The 23,302-nt window shown below is 41.7% G+C and overlaps 1 protein-coding gene across 7 annotated transcripts in view; it reads left to right on the top strand.

The window, feature by feature from the left end:
• Positions 1–23,302, top strand: part of TBXAS1 (thromboxane A synthase 1) — a 237,317-nt gene that overhangs the window by 144,644 nt on the left and 69,371 nt on the right. For all 7 annotated transcript variants that reach the window (XR_007508752.1, XM_049822403.1, XM_049822397.1 and 4 more), the window contains 2 exons: positions 1,133–1,263; positions 22,136–22,450. Coding sequence is in view for 6 of the 7 variants with exons in the window: in XM_049822403.1 (XP_049678360.1) it covers positions 1,133–1,263; positions 22,136–22,450 (446 nt within the window). In the remaining variant the exon portion in view is untranslated. The remainder of the gene's footprint in view (positions 1–1,132; positions 1,264–22,135; positions 22,451–23,302) is intronic.

Consider the following 23,302-nt stretch of genomic DNA (forward strand, 5'->3'; position numbering starts at 1 on the left):
CTATAAAGGCCATGGACTGGAGACCATCCTTGTGATAACATCCCAATTGCAGAGTCTGTGGCCTGTTTAGAGAAGCAAAATAAAATAGCAAACCAATATCCTAATATTGGAGAACTCTAAATGAGAATGACTACTACACAATTTCATGGATCAGTGCCATAAGCTGCTAGGCTAGTTGAAGATCCCCCACTTTCTGTATGTAACTGTTGTTGTGGTTTAACCCCAGCCAGCAACTAAGCACCACGCAGCCACTTGCTTACTCCCCCCCACCCAGTGGGATGGGGGAGAGAATCGGGGGGGGGGGGAAGTAAAACTCATGGGTTGAGAGAAGAATACTTTAATAGAACAGAAAAGAAGAAAATAATAATAATAATAATAATAAAATGACAATAATAATAATAAAGGTATTGGAATATACAAACCAAGTGATGCACAATGCAATTGCTCACCACTCGCCAACCGATGCCCGGTTAGTTCCTGAGCAGCGATCTTCCCCCCCTCCCCCGCCAACTACCCCAGTTTATATACTGGGCATGATGTCCCATGGTATGGAATACCCCCTTGCCCAGTTTGGGTCAGCTGTCCTGGCTGTGTCCCCTCCCAGCTTCTTGTGCCCCTCCAGCCTTCTTGCTGGCCAGGCATGAGAAGCTGAGAAATCCTTCGCTTAGTATAAACACTACTTAGCATCAACTGAAAACATCAGTGTGTTATCAACATCATTCTAGTACTGAATCCAAAATGTAACACTATACCAGCTACTAGAAAGAAAATTAACTCCATCCCAGCCAAAACCACGACAATTGTTTAAGTAGGCAGGGAAAATAATTCTCCCATTTGTTGTGGTGGCTCTGTGGCATCAAGAAGCTGAACTGAAATCCTGAAGCATTGTGGAAGCAAGCTTGGAAGGCATCTGTCTGGCAGGGGAGTCCTAGCCAACATGGAATTTCTAAAAGAAAATCCTTTACCAGTCTATGGGGGTGGAAGAAAAAGAGGAAAAGAGAAAGAGGAAAAAACAGGTTTCACAAAAATAACACATCCCACTTGATGAATTTTATAATATTAATGAAAGGAGGGGGTTATTATATGCCTTTAGAGTCTGATTCAGTGTTTTCTTCTTTAAAATCTCTTACAGTTTCTTTTCCATTCATTATGATCCCATTGCTTCGGATTTTGCCGAACAAGAAACAAAAGGAACTGAATGGATTTTTTATCCAAACCATAAAAAATGCAATTGTCTTGAGACAACAGCAAGATGCAGCTGAGGTAAGGCTATTTCTGTGATAAATATATGGATAAGCAAATGTTTTGAGGAAAAACTGGAAGTGGCATAAGCCTCAGTTGAAAAAGCAAACTCAGTCTGTTTGAACATTCAAAGCAATTTAGTGAAGATTTTATTCATTTTTAGCTTTATGTACCATCAACCAGGCTTGGTGTTGATGCAGAATTGTTAACACATTACAAGAAAGATTGTTTCTCTTAGTATTTCTGTTCAAAGAAGGATGCAGAAAATGTTACATCTGGGATGACTTTTCAACCCAGTTTCTAGACCCAGAAGGAAGGATTCACACTGTAGAATTTTTTTCTTATCTTAAAGTTGGATGTTTTGTCCATGTTACTTTTCCTTAATGACCTGAGAAAAGGGAGCCCCCACTGAGTGTTTCAACCCAGTCATTACCTAGGAGCTGAGGCAGGTTTTATATAGTCCTGTGACAGTTCCTACTGCTTTTGAAAATGGAAAGAACCTGAACGTCCAGTTAAGAGCAGGCACTTGATATTGAGATGGCTAAAGAGAAAGGTAGTAAATTCTACCTGAAGCATGCAAACTAATGGGTATGCGTTATTAGCAAGTTGTTTGTTACCTGTGTATTTCTCTTTCATCTGGAGATAAGGCAGTTCTGGGTTTTTTTTGTTCTGTGTTAATCACTGTTGGTTTATGAATTATCTGAAGGCACATGCATTTTTGTGAAAGTCTCTCTATTCTTGATATACAAAGCATTTGGAACATAGGCATGTGCTTCAGTTCTGTGATACAAAAATTCGTCAGGTCTGCTTGTCCTTTTGGACCACTCTTTACTGCAGACTGCACATAATATCCCTAAAAATAAGTTAACCACTTAATTATGGATGTGTAGCGAGAAACAAAGAATATCAATAAGAAAGGTAACTGAGACAATTTTTGCATATCAGTTGACATGAAACATGCTATAACATACACATTAAGAAGCTGTTAATATTGAAATACAAGAGATGTTTCTTACCACTTTGAGATGAAGAGCAATTCTGATGGGGTAACAGCACAGGTAAGAATAGATCCTCACAACTTCTTCTCACAGCTTAGCCCCACAGCTGTCAGCTTTCAGGAAAAAAATGGATTTTACCTTACCCTACGTTACATCCAGGACACATTTAAAAATCAAATTGATTTTCAAAGATATTGCTGCTCTTTGCTGTGTTCTGTGTTCTGCTCTTTTTCTTTGACTTCTTCTGCAGTGAAGTCTCATTTCTGTGTTAGTTGCGCTTTATCGCCACATGCTTCTTGTCTTTCCTCCAGCCCACCTTTATGAGTCTTTGCACCCACTAGGCTTTAGGTTTTTGTCTCTGTCCTTCTTTACATCCAAAAGATTGTACACACCACTGACCGGCTACAAACAATTCATGATTCATAAACATGGTTCCTGGCTCAGGCTGAGTGCTGGAGGAATATTTTTGAACAAGGATGGTATATCTAAACTGCTTGCAGACATCTCATTTCTAGTGCACATATCCCGTGTGAACTTTTAATGGCATACTGGTATGGCTGCATGTATGGAGAGTTTTGAATCAAAGATTTATGCTGAAGGGGTCTGCATGAGAAGTCTATTCTGTGTATCAATTACAAAAGGATAAAAGGGACAATGAAACAATCTAATGTGGATTAAAAGTAGTTAATGTATTAAGCACTATCAATAAAATGCAATGTACTTTTGTGGCAGTAGCACTGAGGGCATTGATCGTGGGCTAAATCCTTCACTAGACTAGAGACAGTCACTCCCTCAAACTGCAGACTAAGATAAAGGACAGCAGGTGGGTATGGTTAGGAGAAATACAAAGAAAAGCAAGATTGTAGCCACAAAAGCAGGAGGCAGCAGTCTCTGCATCTGCAGCCTGTTTGCACATTTCAGTGGCTGATGGAGCAGAGGTTTAAGGTTATATTGGAAGGGATGCTGGGAGGTGCTGTAAGAAATAACTCATGGCAGTAGCTGCCCAGTATCGGGGCAGTGTGGAGGAAAGTACAAGGTCCATGTTTGCCTTCACAGTGCATGCACAAGTCCCTGACTGGCTGTGGTCCTGCCTGCTCCTGGACTTTCGCCTAGTTTGCAATATTGGCATATGGGAACTATTTCAAACGCTGGGAGTTAGACACTTAGACCAGATTTCTGAGAGCGCGTTAAGTCCCCTTTGCAGTTCAGGATCATTAGCGTGGCTTTCAAAAGTGACTGGAAAGTTTGGAGCTTCCTTTTTTCCGCTTTTCACTGCCTGTCTTGTTACGCGCTCTTAGAATCTTAACTATTTTGGGTTGGCGGCACATGAGTCTTGTTACAAGTATAGGCAACTTAATAATTTGCCAAGAACATAAAAATGGTATGTGAAACAGATCAAAATGCAGCTATGTCCAATTTAATGCAGAAATGTAATCTGTAGAGATTAGGTGTCCCAGATAGCCCTGCATTTGAAGGAGAATTATGTCTTGTGTCCTAGGTCTTGAATGATGAAATGTACCCACTGAAGTCAGTCAGAGTTTTGGCGCTGAATTTTAATGAGGCCAGGATATAACCGGTAGCTACTGGTTCTTTGTACGGCTAATAACGGGAGCTATAAGGAAAGTCTAACGGTCTCCCTTTGCTGCCTTAGGCCAATGGGTATTCCTTAGGTTGCCGCATTCCTAAATGTTACATTGTGTGCATCTTTCTTTTACTCCTCATTGATTTTATCACCATTAAAAATTCTTTTGGATTCCTTTCTTCGGGGGGGTGGGGGGCAAAATAAAAAAATGCAAAAAAAAAGAGGCGCCTTTGGAACAAACTGTAAAACAATAAAAGCTCCACGAAAGTGGTTCAGCTGAAGCTTGTCTTCCTCTAATCTGCAGCTAATGTGAACAATGGATAAAGAAAGACCAAAAAACAATGTGACAAGCAAAGTCAGCCTGTTATCATCCCTGTTCTATCAGTAAATGAAACAATGCTTCTGAACGCCCAAAGATAATCCCATGGGCAGATAGTAATTTTACAGCCAGGTTTAGATCTAATAACATGCTTGCAGCTTATATGAGATCTGTGATGTCACTTTCTCTCATCCCATCGGTTAGTGCTGCAGATGTCATTTTAATTATATATTATCTTTCTGTGGTCAGTCAAATAATTTCAGTCCTGGATATTCCACTCATTTGGCTTATATACAAAAACATTTAATGGTTGTACTTCAGAAATTTTAATATATTACATTTATTCATGGATTCAAATTATTGTAAAATGCTTTTCCCGCTATTTACAGAAGAGCAAATTCACCCTGCTCAGAAGAAACAGCACAAATTTAATGCACCACTTAACACCTACTTTGAAGACTCCAGCAGGATTTAAGTGTTCAAATACCTTATCCTGATTATCTGCCCAGGTTTAAATTTTTCCCTGAGGCAAAATGTTTCCAGAAACAGGGCAGATAGACTGTTTGTTTACTTCAGTAAATGATAGTTTGATAGATTTTCATTTAATAATCTGATATGCAAATCATTATTCATGTAAGAGTTGTTTTTCTGCCATGTTATAGCTCAGTTCTTAACCTACCAGTCTGTTTTAAATTATGATATCTAGTTGAAGGAGTCTTTCATGGTGCTCAAAATTGAGACTCCTTTCTAAAACTGTGGGTTGAAATTAAGCCCTCCCAGCAGATGAAAGGCCAGAATTTCATTTGTAATCCATAGTAATAACAACAATTGGAAGGTAACAATTTAAGGATATTGCAAAACATTATTTTTGGAAAATCACAACAGATCTGTGGGAAAATCCAGTTTTCAAAATAGGTGCCCCTTAACAAGGAGAATTGGAGAGTTCATAGAGGCTCCAGCACATTCTTCTGGCATCTCCTGATTTTTCCAGTCACATTGTCTGCTGTGAACGCATAATTCAAGGTCACTGATCCATGCCAGGCAGGTAGTGACCTGCTGATGATCAGCTGTTTCTTGGTGGTCTCAAGCCCATTTCAAATGAGAGGGTGACAAAGCACAGAGAAGCATCACCAGAACCGTATTCATTGGCATCCCGGTTGGCAGTTTAGTGAATCTGGTTGGAGACCTTCAGACTACCTGAGTGCTTTTGGTGTAAGTGCAGAGCAGACAGAAGACCTACTGTGCTAGGTCTAGATCAAAAGGTTGTCCTCTGGTCAGCAACTGCCAGTGAACAACTGCAACCCCCTCCAGTTTTCCTCACTTCCAATCCTCATTCCTGGCCAATCCTTTCCCTGTTCCCAGGCAGGTACAGTCAGCGGCTCTGCTGCCCCTGAGCTGCCTGTACACCTGGGCAGGCACGAGTGATACCTGGTGAGTGGAGATCCTTTGGTTTTCCAGCATCAGCCATGGGAGCCTAAAAGGGTCAGGAAACTGAATTTTGAGGAAGTCTGAAACTAAGGTATTTAAATGCTTGTAAAGGGGAGATAACTGCCCTTGAACTGTGGACTAGCAATAGAAATGTGCTATAAGGAAGTGGTATCTTTTAATATCTTTCTGGGAAGTGATGGCCTGGTTACAACTTTAATCTCTGGAACACTGATTCCCAGGGAAAACCGTGCAATGAGCTCCCCTAAATGCTTTACCTAAGGGGAAGAGGGACGTGTGTGTGTGTACCTGCATTCTGGAGGATAAGGGACAATCTGAAAACCTAATTACTGTGGCACTCTGTTCTTTTCTCTTCCTTCCCCAGCAGCTCCCTGGAGTTTTTCCTTTTCATGAACTAATGAACTATTTTATTCAAGAGCTGCTTGAAATGAGTTGAGCAGAGGTAATCCTCCTGAAAAAGGCTGATCCTCTCCTTGTCAAGGGAAAACTATACAATTACTAAGAAAACTTAGTTAAAAATTTGCTAAATACTGTGTACATTCCAGGAGCGATGTGTGTGTTTGAACTGTGGAAATGCAGTACAGATGTTAAAAAGTAAATATTTTTCTAAGGAAACAGCAGATGGGAGGATTAGACACCTTCTAATAGTGTGCAGTTTTCTTGCCTTTGTAGAAAACCAAGCAAAACTTGTTTATATTTGAAAGAAGGTGGTGTCCATTTAAGGATATGCACTATATAGCAATATTAAATAATCCATTTATATTGACTAATAAAGTCAGTAAAACAAAGGATCAGTGTGACCCTTTTGTTTTTCTAAGTCTGTAGGAGGGATGCTGCAGTTCTGTTCCACTGGGCTGTTCTCACGGTTTGATCATGTCATTATCCACTGCCTTTGTCAGGAGGAAATGTGAAGTGGGCTTTCCGGAAAGGTGAATGTGTGTCTTAAAGACATAGAGGGAATTTGTGCTAAATATGGGGTTTGAACCCAAATCTCAAACCTGTATCCCTGCTGTTTCAAGCAGAAGGGTATCATTCCTCTAGAATATGTTAAAAACCTTTCGAACATTAAATCTGGTGACTGTGCTTGGGCAGCATACGGTGATTGTAAGAGGAAAAAGAAGCGGCATTATGTTAAAAGGCATTTTACTTATTCGCCTTCTTTTAAAAATCAAGCCATTGCTGCTAGCTTTTAAAATTGTGTTCATTCCCACACTGGAAGAAAAATCCTTCTTCCCCCCCCCCCCCCCCTTTTTTTTTTTTTTTAATTTTTTATTTTTCTTAAAGATGTAGTTAATTTTATAGCTTCCTTAGGATTTCTTAAGTAGGCATTTAAACATACCAAGGCCTCAAAACCTGGAATGGAGATGAACTTGAAATCCCTATTACTTTTGGTCACCGGTTGAAATTTCTTGATCAGTCAGTTGTTATCTTTCCAACGATGAACTGCAGGCCTACGAAATGTGATCTTTTTGGTTTTAGGCCTGGGCTGAAGTGTCTGGCTGAGGTGCTTTCATCGTGAAATGCAGTTCTGCAGTCTCTCTGTTCCAAAGAGATCAAGGACAGAATAAGTAACGAGAGCGGTGACTTCCTCACCTCCCTGAGGCGGGTTGATGGGGAAGCAGGAAGAGTTTTGCATTACTGCTGCATCTGTCCCGGTTCTGCAGCCCAGCACACCTGTGAGCCCGGCGCTTTACGAGCACTGCGGTCACAAGCAGATAGCAAATGTCTGCTTGGTTACCTGCTGCCAGCAAGCATATAGCAGGTCTGCTTGCTGTCGCTTACCCTTTGCTCTTATCGCACCATTCCTACTGCCTCCTTGGTTATGGGTCAGTGTACTTTATGGATCCTAGATAAGGAACAGGCAGACGGTATCATGTATAGGTTATCTGCCCCACTCCAGCAAACCCTGCAGCAACTCTAACAGTATAATCTTGGCATCTGGGACTCTTTCTCCAATATCTCCATGTCTCCCCACTCTCGTGTAGTCTTTTTCAGCCACTCCTGTGTATCTTCCTTTCTTCTTCAGGGGGTGACAGGAGCCGTGTCCCTGTCTCATATTTCACACGTCCCACCTCAGCTACAATCTGGGTTCAAAGTGCTGTCGTGCACGCCAGCCATCTCATTGACTTCTTGGAGCACCACTCACATGCTTCAGTTTGCAAGAGCATAGACTTGTACCAAAAGACAGAAAAGAAATCAAAGCACCAGCGTGTTCATACTGATTAGGCTGGTGAAATTTTTGTGTATCTGGAGTTGCCGAGAATGACAGTACTGGGAAAACGTGGGTATCCATGCAGGAAAAGCTAACCTCACTTTCTAAGAGATGTGTGGTGGAGCTGCTTCAGAGGGCCTTCAAAAAAATGGTAACTTTGCCCCTCTCTGGGCAGAACACGGAAGGTTCAGACGCTCCCTATAGCAGCATTAATCCAAAGGAAGTCATTAGGCCAACAGGATCCCTTCAGAGTTACGGGGAGGAAGGACTTAAATGCTTCTGTCAATAAGGTTTGCATGCATTTTCCTCCTGTTTTCACCGGCCGGTGTGGGAAGTGAAGATGGATGTTTGGCTTTGCTGATCTACAGCATATGAGAAACATCTTTTAATGGAGAAGGGTGGGATTTTTAGTGTTGAAAAAAGGCTTTTTCATCCAGAGTAAAAATAAATAAACCCACATGCTCAGTTGTTGGTAATGTCAAGGGTTTTAGTGACTTTTAAAAATTGTTTTTATGTGGTAAAATCTGTCACTTAAAATACTGTTTATCAAAAATCCAGGCCAAAAGATAGCTTAAGGACTCTTTCAAATAACGTTTGCGGTAAAATTTCTCTGAAAAACTGGAGGAAGAAAGAATTGATAAGCAAACCTGTCTTTTTCAAAGAAACTGCCCCGCCCCATCGCTGAAGGGGAGATCAAAAGTCCTCTTTCTTTTCTTTTTCCTTTTTTTTTTTTTTTTTTTTTTTTTTTGGCCAGCCCTACTTAAACCTCCTTCTAGGTGCTGGTTGTTGAGGTTATACTGTGTTTTTCCTGTTCTCCGTACTGAAAGGGAGGGAGCGGTCACAGCTCTGTTTTATGTGTCCATAAAAATATGAAGAGCGAGAGCTCCTTGTGCTTTGAAGGTGGGATCCAGCAAACACTGCTCTGTGTCACTGACCTTCGTGGTGACTTGACCAACACAGGCGAAAAACGGAGGATGAGGAAGCCAAATAAAAAAAGGTGGTTGTTCCTTATAAGGGCCTGGGTCTTTTGCTTCTCCTTTGCAACCTAGAGCTGGCCTACCCCATCATAAATATTTTGCTTTACCCTCCCTTATGATGGCAAGGGGACCCTGTGCTTGTTATCCGGAGAAGTTCAAACGCTGAAAATCCTGTTTATGCCTGTGGTAATTCCCTGTAGGCAATAACGTCACTGCTGGCCACTTGTCCCAGCCTGATCCTGTGCTAGTAATGAGTATTCGCAGCATGCATTTCAATGTCTGATTAAATCTTTCTGAAAGGCCATCTGTTTGAGGAGGATGTGGCATAGGCTTTAATACTTTTTATACCTAGTACTCAATACTGCTGTTTCATGACCTTAGACATAAAGTTTGTCCCCTGGTTAGTTAGCATCTCTCCTGATACTACGATCAGAGCAAATAATTGGATCAAGGCTGTTGTAACCTGTTAGGTCACTGCGTGTCTTTGGGGAAGTGTTCCTGGGTGTTGGATCGCAGAAGTTACACATACCTGATGAGACTTTGCTGTGTCCAGGGCTGAGAAGAAGGTATCTGTTTTCTGTGAAGGCAGTAAAGCATCTCCAGCTGCCTTTCTATCATAGCACTTGGGGCAGAATCTGATGTAGTCATATATCTGTTGATACATGCCAAATCAGTAAGTAATCTGGCCTTTCTGCTGCATGTTCTCATCTGTGCAAAATATCCAGCCCAAGCAGTGTTACATCTGTCTTTCAGGGTCATTTTCCTATAGGCTTGGAAGTACAGTTTCCCTTTGTGATTCCCTCAGCATAAAGTAAATCTTCTCCAATGTGCCTTTTCCCACTTCCTGTCATTTGCTTTCCTTCATAATATGGTCTCGGTATTCATCCCTTTGGCTGAAAGGAAAAAATGTCACCCTGAAGTTGTGCATGTTCCCTTTCTTTTGCAACCAGGAAAAAACGTCACCCTGAAGTTGTGCACGTTCCCTTTCTTTTGTAACTTCTCTCTCTCTTACAGTTTATCATCTCTTCTGTATGTTATCCTTGAGGTCTGTCCCTCCCAAGTTTCTCAGAAGATCCTCCTTTAGGTCACTGAAAGGCTTTCCTTTTTTCTGCTTAATCTGTGATCTGGTCTTCATCCAGGGTGTGGGGTTTTCAAATCAGCAAATAAAGGGAGTCTTGCCATAAGATGAAATCATCTGGAGATTAATTTTCTGCCTAACAGGGTGGTGCCCTTTAATGCCAAGGTGGGATATAAGATCTAATCTTCTTTTACATAGGTTTGGTTTTTTTTTCCTTACTCTTGATCTAAATCTGCAAGGATCTGTTGAATGGGACTGGGAGTTTTATGCATTTATTTTACCTTGCTGTTCAGAGCAGTAGCATGTTTTGGTAATTTCCCTCTACAAGCAGACTTTCTTCTGACATATGTAACTAGAGCGTAGCATCTAAATTCTTAATTTAGGAAAAAATCACATATTTACTGACCTAATTGCAATAACAGAGCTTTCCCTTTCTCTGTCAGTTTTAACCTTTTCAGTTTTGTCTTTCATATTTCATCCTTCTTTTTTTTTCCTTTTATTTGTTGCTGGTTCACTATCCTTCCTCCCTGAGTCACTCCCAGAACTAGGAGGGGAGTTGCGGCACTTGTGGTATTAGTGAGTGATCTTTGAATTTGTCTCTGTTATTCTCTGTGTCTCTATTTGCCTACAGTGACCTCTCTCAGCCCCACGCACTGCCTTCTTTTTGCAATACAGTATGACCTTTTCTGAAGCAGTTATGAAAAAGCCATTCCATGATATTTCATTCTGGTTCAACCGTCTTGTCCATCTGTTGGCATGTTTTGATCTCTGGAGCTTTTTCCCTTGATCTGTCTCAACTGTTGGTATCTACTTTGCACTCCTTTGGTATTTCTCCCTTTTTCTCTTGTGTCTGCTTACCTTAGCAGATCCATACTCCTACTATTAAAAGACACCGACAGCCCATCTTGCCAACAGCAGAACCATTTATGTGGCCAGCATTTGGATGCCAAGTACATGAAGTTGCTTTTCTTTTGAACCTGGTTGCAAGTCAATCTGACTGTCTCAATGCACAAAGGTGACCAACTTTACTTTGTTGGCAATTCCCTTCTGCCACCGTGCCCAGGCTGCCCTGGGGGCTGCCTCTCCCCCCCCCCCCCCCAGCCTGCTGGAGCCAGCAGAGCCGGAGGCCTTCGCTTGACCCCATCCGTTCATGACCGTATCTGGATTTTGAGGATAATTTAACATTAGAGTTACTTATTATGGAAAACGACAGATTGCGTGTCACTGGAAACCTTGAGGAGAGGCTTTCTAAAATGTGCCCTCAATGTCAGCTGGCTGCGAGGCAGGAATCCCTGCGTGGCGTTCCTCCGTCTGCCTTTTGCTAAAGAGCGGCCTGAACTATTGTGGCGATTCCTCTCCCTCCCTGAAAATCCACCTAGGAAATCCTGCAGCTGCCTCAGTCAACGGCAGCTTTGCCCTGGCTTCATAGCCTGTGACTGCGCACGGCTTTCTCCACTTTCTTCTCATTTTTCCCTCCTGCTGGGATAAGCAAGCTATATCTAAGAGAGGCAGAGACTGGAGGGGAGCTGAGCACCTCCTTTCTGTCTTCAACAGAAACGTACGCTTTTTAATAATGTAATCTCAATTAAAAACATACCAATTAAAATGGGCTTTTTAGTAGGTCTCTGAGGAGAGGGAGCCATAATTCACATTAAAATGTAAAGCTTCAGAAGCAGGGAGAGCTAGGTGCATTGCAAGTGCCCAAATATTCAGTGATTTTAATTACAATGGAAACTTGATAAATTGCTTTGTGCCACAATCCATTATTAACAGCTTAATGAATATCACTGCTGCCCGTTTTAAACTGCTCCGTGGTGAAAATTGTTGTCAGTATTTCAGTTGTGAACTCTGATTTTTAGCACATTTGTAACTTGGCCCCTTGAAAACGGGAGGAGGGTGGAAGTCTGCAGGCTTGGCTTTGGGTCTGGGTAAGTTCTGCTGCCTGCAGCATCCTGAAAGAAGAGTCCTGAGAGGAGGAAAGATGGAGCTTTTGTGTCTCACCAGTACTGGGACTGGCCAGGAGTTAAATCTGCTCCTTGCGCTGTTTAAAAGCAATGTCACAGCTGTTCTCCGGGGATGCAAAGGGCCCGTATACCAGTTGAGGGGTCACCGGAGCACGGAGCTACCTTTACACATGCTGTTTCTCCGCACAATACCCAGTAGGCTGGAGGACTGTTTGGGGTGTCTGCTCAGGAGTAAAGGGAAGCAATAGTGTAACAGTCCAAGATCAAGCACGCCGATGAGCTTATTTTGGAGCGAGCAAAAAGCAATTTGGTTCATATTTTCCAAGTTTTAGCTAGCAAAAAGCTGATTTGAGGTATGGAGTTAGTCAAGTCCTTTTGGAGCACTGAAATATAAACAGTGATCGTGCTCATCTTTAAAAAGGGACAAAACATTTTCTTCTTGACACTTATGGCTGTAATTGTGCTAATGTTACAATGCTATATATTTATATGTATATTTATAGTAAACCGGTACCTTTCCCTGCCTTTTCAAAGCAGCCTAATATTTCAAGGATAAAGGTTATTATTAGTAATGTTATTATATTAGATGCTAACAGCAGGTATAGTGCGCTTATAGTTATGCCCCATGGAAGTGTTAAGCCATAGGGATTTAAATAGACACGGTCTGGCTTCTATGAGACTTATTATTTATTGTGGGTGTTCTGTTTTTACTTTTCACTTGATCGCGCGGTCTGACCAAAGGGTCACAATCCCCAAAGTGGGGTTACTGCCGGGTGTTTGACAAGATCTTGACAAGACCTGAGTGAGATGCAAGGTAGATCTCAGGACAGAAATGCCTGGAAACTGCTCTTCTGATTCGGAGAAGTCACAAGCGCCTATATGGGATAAACATGATTTGTCTGAATGTAATTAATGTCTCAGCTTTTGCTATTATTATTCTGATTATGTTTTTCTGGAAAACAACAAAAGCATATTCGCTTTCCCCATCTCAGAAATGGCAGCATTACTCATAGTGATGTTAACTTGCACCCTGCCAATTACACAGCGCTCTCCTCGTTCATTATATCAATAATTACACATAGGATTATTTTTTTTTCTTGTGAAAAATCTTTCATTGACAGAGGAGTAATGATGCCTGTAAGTTGCTTAAGTATTGCTCAGTCAGGGATATGTAAGATGTGGGAGATGTCCTCATATTTTGGGGGAGAAAGACAGCTGGTATTCTGGCATGCTGTTAATATTCATGTGTTTCTGAAGTTGTATTTTTTTTAGTTTGACTTTAGGAAGCATTCCAGACCACAGGGCTGCCTGACTGTCATTTTTCATGCATCCCTGTACTGGCAGAGGACAAAGTGGCACAAAATATATAAAATACCATCTAATTTTTCTTTTGTTCTTTAATTCACGCACACATGCTTCTTCTGTGTGTTTATCAGTGTGCACAAAATGCCTATATTTGCAAGATAATAGCTGTGTAAATATTAGAAAGTCGTACTGAAGCTCTGTAAAAGAAAGGAGAGCAGGGGGAGAATCCTTCCTGCTACCAAGGAGCCATCTATTGGATAAAACCCATAACTGAACCAAGCATCCATGAAACTGCAAAGGATAACACAATTTGTTATTGGTCACTGGGTAGCTCAAAATAATCCTTTCCTTCCCAATGCTGCTTTCACCCACTGCGTTAGAAACCTGTACCCCTTCATGCACACAAGTGGAGAGTCAGGTGTAGAAGTGATTTATGTACTATAGGTAAAAGCCAGTTTAATATAGCCAAAGATCCAGGATAATCCTTATGTAGGGTGCAGGTGTGATCATGAATGGATAAGCCAGCAGTAGAATTGCCTGCCAGCAGTGGAGAGCAGTTGCTCAGAGAAGTAATAGAAAAGGCAAGTGTTTTTTCCATGTCATTAATAACGAACATAAATAACATTAACTGTACTTTTTTGGAACAGTACATGTCATTTATATCAGTCTCACAGCCATAATTAATTTAGTTTTTTAAAAAAAGGTATTTTTTTAGTTACCCAGAATTACTTAAGGCCATCACAAAACCAAATAATGAGGTGTTCCTTCCCTCAAAACGTATGCAGTCTGTATGTAACATGATGCAGAAAGGGAGGATCTTGAACAAACCACGGGGAGACATGAGGGAGGACAGGGCAGGATATGAACAGCAAATTCCCAGGATGGCCCCGAAATGTCTTGATGGTTCTTTGAAGTGGGTGGTAGGGCTTTGCAAACTTGTTAAAGAGAGTGTACGGGGCAGGAAGAACAAAAGATAAAAAAGAAATAATGAGATTCTTGTGCATTTTCTTGAATGTCAGGCAACTGCTAAAACCAGAACTGATTATTAATCAGGAATTAAAGTTAAGCAAATACAATTATAATCTGTGGCAAATAGAAAAGGAACAGAGGGCTGCCTGCAACAGCCGCCTTTAGTCAGCAATTTGAGTCAGCAGAGGGTCAAGCTTCTGGGTGTCAGACACTTAGCCTAAAATACTCCCTTCCTGCATCCTCCCTTCCTCCTGCAAACAGCGGAGGGGAGGAGTGTTGGCTGCTTTACTGGGAGGCCAGATAAGCTTTGGGAGAGGATGCGTGCTGATCATTTCGAGAAACAGTGCATGCAGCGTGCGGGAGGGTGGTCAGCTCGCTGCTGATTTGGAAGTGGGTGCCTGTTCCGCACACTGGCGCGCAGCGGCAGGGCCCGGCCCAAGCTCTTCTTCCTCCCCAGCGCCCCGTTATTTCTTCTTTTGTTGTGCTTGCCCGCTGTGTGTTCTGATAATCTCACTCCTCCACCTCCAAGCAATGAAATGTGTGGGGCAGGAGAAGCTCGGCTACCGCACACACAAATCCGATATTTATTGTTTGTATTCTGATAATGCCAGGAGTCATTAGCGGAGTGTTGTTATCCTAAATGTTTTGCAAATACAGGATAAGGAAGTTGCAGTCCACTGTCAGTTGCTACCAGTGTCTTTCGCTCACCGTGATGCAGGGGTTAGGAAAGCTGGATGAGACTCTCTAGCCGTTGCATTTTGGGTTGTTTTCTGAGCCTTCCCCACACGTGTATGCGATGGAGGGAGCTGTGGTGATTAGACTGTTGTGCTGCGCGCTGGGCTTAGGCTGCCAGCCCAACGCGGCAGAGATGCCAACCAGCTGCCACAAAGTGAATGACACTTGTTTGCCATTAGACTGAATTTCGTGGAGAAACTCGGTGCTTCTCTTAGACACCCAGCTCATTCTGCTCAGCCTGGTATGGAAGGAAACTCCCCAGAGTCAGAGCCAATGGTCAGTTCATTAGGGGTGTAAATGGACCAGGCTGCGGGCAATCCCTTGGTTTTACACGGAAGAGCTACTGGAAGGGTTTCCAGCTCTCTAGGCAAGCCGGAGGTTTCTCTGTGGGCCCAGATAATTAATGAAACAATCAAATAGGTGTGTGCCTTATTTTCTCTCTCCCGTAATTGTAGTACCTCTTCACCCCACATATCACTTCAGCCAAGTTAAACCTCCAGCTAGGATCTTTGCGGTTCACAGTCAACAGGTCCACGCACTTCAGATTGAAAACAGCCTCCTTCTACAAGAGCCATAAAGAGCGATGTCAAGCTTGTCTCAGCTAGAAACAGTTCTTTGGTCTCTCTCCATTTGCTAACAATTAGATCTGAAATTCAAATTTATTTTCATCCCTGGACTCTGTGGGAACATCTCGAGAAGGAGCCTGTTGTCTTTTAAGATGTGAGCCCTCTAGTGCCACTTGCAGCAGTTGAAGCTGATGGGAGATTGGTCCCTACCAAAATCTTGATTTTTAAGAATTCTTCTCAGCTTTATTTTTCAGGTTGAATTATGCTAGCCCATGCCTCTGTAGATTACTAATGTTCTTACTTTAACTTTGCATTTGGAAGGTCAGAAAAGTGCAAAATTTTTGAGGAAGAAACCAGCAGTACCTGAGCACTCTTCTCCCTCACCTTATGAATGGAGGCACTACCACGTGAAAATACTTCTGTATTTTTTAGCAGTATGATTTTTCTGTTATCAGCATGCTTTGTTAAAGACCTACTGAAGTAACAGAGAGAGAGAGAGACAGAGACACATATACAGATACAGGTTGTGGAGCCTCCGACATTACGGATGTAGCTGGGTGAAATCTGATGATTTGCAATATCCGCAGTGACTCCCTGGAGGAGAGGAAACCTCTCCAGTGACGAAAATGGTTCAGTGCTGGGGTGGACTGCCTGGGGAGGCTGCGGGAAGCTGGAGTTTGGCTGGGTTTTTAAGACCAGGTTAGACAAACAGCTGTCAGTGTTGGTTTGGCTGATGCTGCCTCGTGGCAAGGGGATGGAGTAGATAACTTGCTGAGTTCCTTCCAGGCCTCTTTCCCCCATGTGATGGTGCTTTTGCCTTAAACTCTTTGAGTCCGTGAAAATCTGTTTTCATCCTAGGTCTTAAAGGGTTTTCTGAGATCATCATTAGCTTTTCCTCATGGGTTTTTTTAAGATTTGATGCGTGTTGTACCGATTTTACAGATGGAGAAGCTGCACCAGTTCTAACTGTGTTTTAAAGACAAAAAAAGGGAGTGCAGCTTTAAGCATGCCAGCTTTTGTGGAGGTCAGTGCTTTAACCCATAATTCATATCGGCCACTCTGCAGATTTAGCGGCAAACTCAGCCAATAAAATCTATGTCATACTTGAATTTACACTTACTCTTGTTTTTTTATTTTTATTTTTATTTTTTAAAAGAACATTGTTGGTATATAGAAGATATGTTTTGTTACCATGTTTAATACTTTCCATGCTCAGGTGCTTTCATCAATTTGCTGATGTACATGCCCCTTTGGGGCTTGCTCAGCATTTCACGTAGCATTTTTGCAACATTATTGTAGGAATACTTCTTTTTTCTTTCAAGTAGAAAGCAAAGTCATTGTTGTGGCTTCTGCCATCAAATGCGGTGTCATTGAATACTCACAGTGCTCCCTCACTGCTGTGAACTACTGCCAGAAACTTGCATGGGAGTTTAGTGATGATACTATATGAAAATACCAGAACAAGTCCAAAGTTATACAAAATCTTCTCAGTCTGGAGTTTCACTACAACCGTTAAGATCAGGCCAGGCTGGCAAAAGGCTACTCCACTTTCCAAGTGGGCACTCTGAATATTTTTCGTTTGCTTTAAATTTACTCAGGTTTTAATGCAAGTTATATTGCTTTGTAAGACATGCCTGCTGTCAGACATTCAGCCCGTTTACAATAAGAACATTACAGTGGTTTCACCAGCTGATGTTAACAAATGCAAACAAAAGAGTATTTTGTGCCAGACTGAAAGCCGACGAACGACGGCCGTACCCTGCAGTTCACAGACTTCAGGTCCTTCCAGAGCTGAGCGTCACCTGTGAGAGCACCATGTCCCCAACCTTCAGATGCACAAATTTGAGGGCTGTCAGCTCTGGCCTCCCAGTTAATTCCAGCTTCTGGGTTCAAGCACAAGGCAAAGGGAAGATCTCTTTGAAATGTTTTGAGACTGGATGTGTTGGCAGAGAGACTGGCTTTTTTGTGATTTCACTGAGAAACCAAATGAAACCTGCAAGCGTTAAGGAGAGGTTGAATTGGATCCTTTCAAAGCGGTTCGGCAAAGCGATAGTTTTAGTGGGACTGCAGCTTATGCCTCTTTTTCAAAAGGATGTAGGTAGCTACCATTGTGCTTTACTGGTAACTTCAGGGTGACACAGGTTTGTCTCACCTAAAATGATGGTTGCTAAATCAAACTTACAAAAGTGACCTGGATATAAACTAATATAGCAATGTTTGTACAAGTTTGTAGGAAACAGAAATATTATGAGATGTGAGCTTTCTACCTGTTAGGTAAGGATTCTGAAGCTTAGCTTCGGCATTTTTGAGCTGCCATCGGAGCAAGGAGGGTCTGCGCGGTTTATTGTGAGTGGTATTATATTAGCAGCACCACATTTGTATGACTTCTGCACCACAGCAAGTGCTTTACAGAATACCAACCGATTATGTCATCTAGTTTGATTCCTTGATTCATCTTTCAGTTGCTTTTTGTAGTTCTGGGCTCTTTTGGACTCAAAATAGGGAGCTGAACTATCAGAGTGGTGCAAAGTTTGAGTATAGTTTGCAGAAAACACAACAGAAATCACAGCGTTAAGAAGAGAAATTCCAACTGATATACATTTGGTAGTTTTCCTTAAGTAGTTTTTTACTTCACAGTTGAATGGCTCAGTCTCTCTGCCAAAAGCATAACCCAAGGGTCCCCTGGATCCCCAAAGCAGCGGTGAATTTGCCAAAAGGTCAGCTGGGATGTCAGTCTTAGATAGGAAACACAGTTCCCTGTTTAGGATGGAAAGAGCTGGAGACATCCCCCACCCCCCCAGGACCCTTGCCTCCTGTGAGAAAAGTCATGATACATCACAAATGTGAGTGATATATCTTTCTTCTTCTGACAGTTGCAAAACTTAAAAGCAGTGATTTGAGGAGGGGTGATACATACTGCTGGATTGGCCTTCCCCAGTATAGCACACATCTATTCTTCCAGTGTGTAGCACATAGCTTGTTACGGTTCTGTGCAGAATGATTTCTCTGCATGGCCAGGTGATGTTTAAGGAGACTAATGAGAGAAATGATACGGCCCAGAACACCGGTGTCAGGAAATATATTGCAAGGTGTCTATCTTGGGGAAGCTGAAAGCGGGGCTTGTCTTATTATATATTTCAAAGGGGATGTCTGTGTCACCACCAAGTTAGACATGCACCCTGTCCCATATTGCATTCAAATTAGATTTTTTCAAATAGTAGCTTTCCATTCAATTTTCATTGGCTTAATGATAGGCTCTGTGTTGTACGGGGGCAAAACAAGAGTCCGTTGCATTGGCACGCCATTCTTTTGAAGCGGGAACTTGTTTCTGAGGCCATTGTAATATAACTATGCAAGTGTCAGAGGACAAGATAGAGGCTATTATGGGCTTCTGCTTTTTGTGAGGAAAATCAAACAAATGTCCCCAATGGAAAAAGGAAGCCAGCAGCTGTATGTGATGTCCAGCGAATGTTTTTGTGCAGTGACACTGTCACTACCTGGTCTGTTGTCAAACTGAAAAAAATGCCCTTTTTTTTTTTTTCCTGCTGTCAAACAAAGTGGAGAAAACCCCCGTGAATTTTCATGAGATACCTTTTCCTCATTTCCAGCACTTAACAATCCAATTATATTTGTTTTTATGCTAGTGTTTGTTTGCCTCTATTGCCATTGTTAGGGTTTTGAGTCAGAGTGATTTTTTCATCCTGATGGTGCGGAAGAAAAATATGTTTCATTATGACTGTTATAACCCTGGAAATCTTTTCTCTCGCTTGGGTTGATGACGATTTTTTATGTTGCATTCTATACTGATGCCTAAAGTGAAGTAGAATGAACCATAAGGAGGAGAAGCTTTGCTAAAATATAGCTCCTTCCACTGTGTAGAATTATCTGGAAAAAAAGGTTGTGTCTTTCTAATTTTATACATTCCCCCACCACCACTATTATTCAAGTAGTTTTTACAAATGAATGGTGTTTTTGTAAGGATTGTTTATGAAGCCATTGCTCTTAGCAACCCCTGCTCACCTGTAAACAACTTACATGGCACAAATAAGGCATCTCGTTGTTTCTCGATAGGGTGACCTTATAAACAGATTCTGCAACAAGACAAGCTTTTAAATTCCTAACCAAATATATTATGTGAGTAATAAAAAGAGCTCCTCAAAATGGCCACAGAGGCATTTCAGAGCACATTCTTGGGAATAGTCACTTGTGCTAGCATTCATTAAGTTTGCTTTCAGCAAAAATTCTCATGAATGAAATTTTATTCACTAGTCATTATGATTATTACTTTACTATCATAGCAATAACCAGATGCTTTGTGTAAGGCTGGGACCTGATTTTGTCTAAGGCTGGAGAAACATCTTACAGGGTCTCCAGAGAGTGTATTGTCTAAATATAAGACCAGACTAAGCTAACAGCTCGTGACTGGGAACTGCAAACTCTCAGAGAGCAATGGGTTTGTTTACAAGAAAATTCACAGCTAGAGAAGGATGAAGGCAGAACCATACCAAATGTTACACCATTTGAACTGTACCATGTTACAATCCTACTGAATATGAATGTAATTATATATTTTTATGTTATGAAGGTAGTTTAGATGATGATGACTGGTCTTAACGGATAAAAGGGAGTATCTCTATGGATGCAGTTCGTTACTATACTGGACTAGTTTATCCACACAGTAATGAGCACACTGGAACTGGACTGTTTGGGGGTTGTTTTTTATTTAAAAAATGGCCTAACCCAACTATATGTACCATAGCACAGGCTATGCCAAAGAGTTGGAGTCTGAGTTGTGCAATACATGGACTCCCACAATGTGAATAAAGCCCTTCCTGGAAAAGTTAAATGAGATTTTTTTAGCTATGCACAGCTGAAGTATGCATGAAGTCTTGTTTCCTCCAGACTAGAGGAACGTAAAAGAGCAGAGGCATTCTATCATGCTGGAGGAGCAGGGTAGTTGCAACTTTTGGCTTGCTGTATTAGAAATGAGAGACCAAGGAAGCGTGGCCAATTTGAATATGGAAGTTGTGCCTAAGTCTAGGCACTAGGAAATATTTTCAGAGCTGGAGCTGATCCGCTGAGCACAATGTGTATAATGTTGCTTTGTATGCCTTCACTTACTGAGGCAAAAGCATGAATCCTGTGCCTTAGAGGTGATGTGGTCTGACTGGCCAATTTGTAGAGGCCATCAGCATGCAGTGACCAGCACTGGCTCTATCTGGAGCATTGATTCTTGGGTGTACCGGGGCGCAAGATGCACTATGGTCATGGGTACAGGGCGCATAAAGTACACGTGCAAAATGAGAAGGTTCTGTGGGGTGGAGGGAAAGAGTTGTTAAAGAGGCAGTGTGCCAATCCCTTCTATTACTCAAACCTCAAAATAATCATTCCTCTCTGCCTGTGGATCAGTCAGAACAGTTTTTTGGCAGCAGAGCTAAGCACAGGACACTTAAGTATTTCTCCTTTTTTGTTGTCTCACTGCCTTCTTCTCCCATGTCTTGTGAAAAAAAAATAATCTGATTAAGTCCTTTGACATTTATAATTAATTAGTCCTTCCTTACTTTATCTTGTTTGCCTGTCCTTTTCTCTGGCTGTTTCTTTTTCTACTTTATCTCTCAATCATCAGATCCAAGAAATCATTCAAATGATTTCTTTTTAACAGATAAATGCAGCTTTACAGCATTTTTTTCTTTTGAAGAAAGACTTGGTCCCTTCTTTTGTCCATCCCACTGCACAAGTTTTCACGTTCTGGCACTGCAGTCACTTCTAAGTCCTTGAGCTATCATGTATTCTGTTGGTATTTGAGGAATTGAAAATCAATCACATAGCCTTATGGCTTAGGTTCAGCACAATTCTATTATGCCCACTCTCAAAAGTCAATTCAAACCTTTTGGGTTATATTTCAAAGCCTAATCAAGCTTGCTGTCCAGACTGGTTTGGAGTCAACTCACTCTTGTCCATAGGTCTGTTTATTAGAGTTTTTCTGTCAAAAACTAGTGTGAAAGAAAGCAGTTTTCATAACAGTGGAATCATTCAGTGGGCATTTTGCAAAGACAAGCCACCCAAACAGGTTTTATGGTAGAGGAATGCTTTCTGTTGTACTGCATTTCTGCAAATATGTTTAAAAAAATTTTTTTAAAAAAAGCTATGTTGGTACAAGTGTTCATAACTGTACTGTCTCATAAAAAAAGATGCACCAATTTACTGAGATCAGTTTCTAGTCCTGTCTTGTTAAGCTGGTACAGAAAATATTGTAGATGCAACCCTAAACCGAGATGGTGACTTTCATGCCTTGGACCATGTGAACAAACGCGGATGGTACCTCCGAGCAGATGGGCCAACTCCTCCAAGCATGGGTTGTGCCACCTCCACTTGGCAGGTGCACATAGGACCGCACAGGGACTATGTCAATCCCCTTATTTCCAGCAAGTGCCAGGAACTCACCCTGAGAATGAAAGCAGCTCTGTATGGAGCTGGCCATTAGCAATCCTCTGTGAAAATATGTACCTGTTATGTATTGGGGACAGATCAGTCTCATCCCACTGGGAAGAAAGCAGTGACAGGCTCTTAGTGATGGCATTTCTAGCTGACCTGTAGAAGTCTCCTCGTTCGGTGAAAGGCTGGTGGCCATTCTGTGGGAGCCAAGTGGGCAGTATAAATAGGAAACGGCTCTCTCCTTCCATCCCCCGTGGGTAAAGGCATTGCCCATTCTTCATGCTTTTTCTCATCCTGTATTCTGCAGAGGCGCAGAGATTTTCTCCAGTGGATGCTCGACTCCCGCGACTCAGCTGACTCCCTGGCAGCCGGGTATTTGGATGTGATGAATCCATCTGCCGCTTCCAGCCAGAACGAGGTGCCTCTTGCTGGCAGGGCCCCATCTGAAAAGGTTCAGAAGACATTAACAGAGGATGAGATAGCAGGCCAAGCTTTCCTCTTCCTGATCGCTGGGTACGAGACCACCACTAGCACACTGTCCTTTGCCACGTACTTGCTCGCCACCAACCCAGAGTGCCAGGAGAAGGTACTTCAGGAGGTTGATGAGTTCTCAGCAAAACATGTGAGTACAATGTGCTGGTGTGGAGCTTCATGCAGGGAGCAAAGCAATGTAAATGTCGTCATGCCACTGCGGCACCTGCATGTACCCTATTTTTCTCACTTACATACGCATATATTAACATTTTATTAATATTTTCAGCCAAAAATTCAAAATTAATCTATATTGTTTAGGGGTTTTTGGAAACTGTTAAATAATGTCACTTTACAGCAACTGAAGAGATGGCCCAGAAACTTTGTGTCACAGTAAAAGCTTAACCTTTACAAAACATTTTACATTATTGAAATAACCCAGCTCTCACTGGACTCTAAAACTACACATTCTATTTTTTTCCTCTTGTCCAGATACTTTTATTGGTTTTGTGGTCAATTTTATTTACTGACCTTTGTAAGGACATAAACAGCATTCTTACAAACCATAAACTGCAAAGTTTTGCTTTAAATGTTCATACTTCATTTTTTTCTTCAGCAGCAGAATATATGTGTATGCTTCAAAAAAAATCACAATATCTAATTCTCTTATTCTTTGCTCAAATTACTTCTCCTTCACTATCTGTATTTACCAAGGGCATTTATGTTTCCTGGATAACCGTTGACAATATTTTGTGTATCTAGCAGACCATGCAGCAGCCATTCTTCCACCCTACGCTCTCCGCATGAGTTGTTAGTTATGAGAATTCAGATTGAGGATCTTTTTCTTTTCATGAATGCTTTTATAATGGATCACGAGGCTAACAGGAATAAAATGATACTAGGCATGGTTCTATTGCAGGATTTTAGCTGCTGGACTTGCATGCTGAAATCCTTAGCTATACAGTTTGGGGAGTTTCATACTTTTTATGCATTCCATGCTCTG

Source organism: Accipiter gentilis, chromosome 18, assembly GCF_929443795.1.
Source record: "Accipiter gentilis chromosome 18, bAccGen1.1, whole genome shotgun sequence".
Lineage (NCBI taxonomy): Eukaryota > Metazoa > Chordata > Aves > Accipitriformes > Accipitridae > Astur > Astur gentilis.